At 37.5% G+C, this 2,730-nt stretch overlaps 2 protein-coding genes across 2 annotated transcripts; both read left to right on the top strand.

Moving 5' to 3' along the window:
- The first annotated feature begins 269 nt into the window (after window positions 1-269).
- On the top strand, window positions 270-1,064 carry LOC147475211 (protein FAR1-RELATED SEQUENCE 5-like). Its single transcript, XM_086585321.1, has one exon. The coding sequence runs from the start codon at window positions 270-272 to the stop codon at window positions 1,062-1,064; it is 795 nt and encodes a 264-aa protein (XP_086441447.1).
- Window positions 1,065-1,471: 407 nt separating this feature from the next.
- LOC147475210 (protein FAR1-RELATED SEQUENCE 5-like) lies at window positions 1,472-2,356 on the top strand. Its single transcript, XM_086585320.1, has one exon. It carries the CDS (start codon window positions 1,472-1,474, stop codon window positions 2,354-2,356), a length of 885 nt encoding a protein of 294 aa, XP_086441446.1.
- The last annotated feature ends 374 nt before the right edge of the window (window positions 2,357-2,730 follow it).

The raw sequence follows: 2,730 nt of genomic DNA, 5'->3' as shown, positions 1-2,730 counted from the left end.
CATACTTCTTAATTGATATTAGGAATAATGGGTTTACAATAGTTCTTGGTAGCTGTCGGTGTTCATTGTTTTGGAATGAAAACAAGATATTTAGTTTCTATAGGAAACTAATTGATGTCAACGTCATTTGACAATGTTGATCATGCATTACAGACAATAATATGATAACATATGAATTGAAGTCTTACACCTTTTTTGAGAAATTATTTATTTTTTTCTTTGTATTAATTTTCTGTTGATCTTTTTTTTTTTCATAGCTGCTACAAAAAATGGAAGAGTCTCATGACCAAGAATCTGAGCTTATGGGGAACTTCAGCGGAGTCGCAGACTGTGGAACATCTTATGTCCAAGTGGAAAAGAACACAATTGGATCTCCTACAAAGGATTTCGATGATGCCATAGAGACACCCTATGTAGGGATGACTTTTAAATCAATTGAAGAAGCAAAGAAATATTATGAACGATATGGTGTAAGCAAAGGATTCTCAATTGTTACGAGATCTTCTAACAAATCTTGGTTGCATTGTGACATGGTGACAAATATCGGTTTTGCGTGCTCACATTTTGGTTCTCACAAGAAGAAGTTAAATGAAAATGTTGAGAGACCACGTTTGAATACATCAACAAAAAGAGGAGATTGCAAAGCATATATGTACGTTAAGCTTAGGCGAACCACACTGAAGTGGGAGGTTGGACAGTTTTGTGATGAACACAATCACACATTTGTCTCGCCATCTAAAAAGATATTCCTTAAACAAAACCGAATGATGCCAGCTGCAGCGAAAGGCATGGTGGAACTTTTTCAGAGGGAAAATATGCAAATTAACAAAGTTACATCGATCTTTGGAGGTGATCTCATTGGTTTCACAAATCGTAATTGTTGGAATCATCTTCGTGACGTAAGGCAAAAGCTTGATGTTGGGGATGCTCAGTGGGTCTTTAACCACTTCCAAAGAAGGCAAATTGAGAATCCACAATTTTTCTATGTTATTCAGTATGATAGAGAAGGGAGAGCAGTTAATTTCTTTTGGGTTGATGCTAAGTCTCGCATGACGTATGAATAGTTTGGAGATGTAGTGTCATTTGATACTACATATAAGACTAATAAGTACAAGCTGCCGTTTGCACCATTCACCGGTGTGAATCATCACTTTCAAACTATCCAATTTGGATGTGGGTTACTACAAGACGAGACAGAGGAAAGTTTCATATGGCTATTTACAACTTGGAAAGAAGCAATGGGGGGAAAAACACATATTTCCATTATTACTGACTCGGACCTGGCCATGAGAGCTGCTGTACCTAAAGTGTTCCCTAGCACACGTCATAGGCTATGCTATTGGCATAAAAAAAGTTTGGTGAGAAGTTGGGACATTTGTCCCACAAAGGCTCAAATTTTAAAGGAGATGTTAAGAAATGCTTAAAATGGACATTCAGGATTGAAGATTTCGAGAGAAGATGGAACACACTGATGAGTAAAGATGAATTAAGTGACCATCATTGGCTCATTGGAATATTTGAAGATCGTGAGGCATGGGTTCCTGTGTACAATCAAACTACTTTCTTTGCTGGTATGAACACTACTGGTCGTAGTGAGGGAATCAACGGGTTTTTCAAAAATCATATCAAAGGCACCACTAATTTAATGGAATTTGTTCAAAAATATGAACAAGCTTTGAAGACTATAGAATTGAATGAGAGAACAGAAGATTATGAGTCAGAACAAAATAATCGTATTGTCACTGGGAGAAGTTATATTTTGAAGCATGCGGCCAAGATATATACACGAAGGATGTTTGAAAAGTTTAAGACTCAATTTCTGAATGCTGAGTTATACAAAGCTGACATTGTTACTACTGAACCACTTACATATGCTATGAAGTACATTAAAAGCAAGACTGATGGTGAGAGTGAGCATTGGGTTGTGCAATGGAATCCCCAGACATGTGAAGGTATTTGTGAATGTAATCGTTATGAGTTTGTTGGAATACCATGTGCCCACATACTAAAGGTGTTATCAAAACTTGATGTCTATGAAATCCCTGAAAGTCTCATTAATAAAAGATGGCTGAAAGGGGCTAATAGATTTTGGAGAGGTGGGAATGAAGGGTCTCTTTGTCAAGAACAAGTTGATGCTATGAACCTTGGTTATTTGTGTCAAGAAGCAACTAAGTTGGCGTGTATTGCATCTCGAACTCCAGCAAGCTATAAAATATTTTTGGATGGTCTAAGAGAACTCGGTAAACAAATGTCGGAAATTACACCCGATAAAGATGTTGATGAAGAAGATGTTCCAGAAGAATCAGAGGTCCATGTTCTTCAAGGGAGGACCCTTGTCCAGTTCAACCGCCTCTAGTACTTTTAGATCCCAATGTTTCACAAACGAAAGGTAGGGGCGGCAAACAAAAAGATGATGGGTCAACAGGAAAACATGGCAGAAATTTGCATCCTATTGAAGTAGCAGCAAACAAAAACAAAAGGAAGTGCCGTTCTTGCAAAGTACTTATGCTGACCATGACAGCCGTAATTGTCCTCAAAATGCAACATCAAAAATAGCAAAGTCGGTTCCTCAGAGTGATCCTGGAGATGCTACAAAGTGATTTCTATGACTAGTTGCTAGTGGTGGCATAACTTAGTATCGAGAAGTTTTTGTTTTCTGGAATTTGCATGCCATTTTATTTGCTAGATTTTGAGTAAGTGCTTGTAATTGCTACTGTCAAGTAATTGGAT

The sequence above is a fragment of the Coptis chinensis genome, chromosome 9 (assembly GCF_015680905.1).
Source record: "Coptis chinensis isolate HL-2020 chromosome 9, ASM1568090v1, whole genome shotgun sequence".
NCBI classification, from domain to species: Eukaryota; Viridiplantae; Streptophyta; class Magnoliopsida; order Ranunculales; family Ranunculaceae; genus Coptis; species Coptis chinensis.
This window is presented reverse-complemented; position numbering and strand designations above follow the sequence as displayed.

Coding starts and splice junctions, on each gene's coding strand:
- LOC147475211 (XM_086585321.1), top strand. CDS start 270: ATGGAAGAGTCTCATGACCAAGAATCTGAGCTTATGGGGAACTTCAGC.
- LOC147475210 (XM_086585320.1), top strand. CDS start 1,472: ATGAGTAAAGATGAATTAAGTGACCATCATTGGCTCATTGGAATATTT.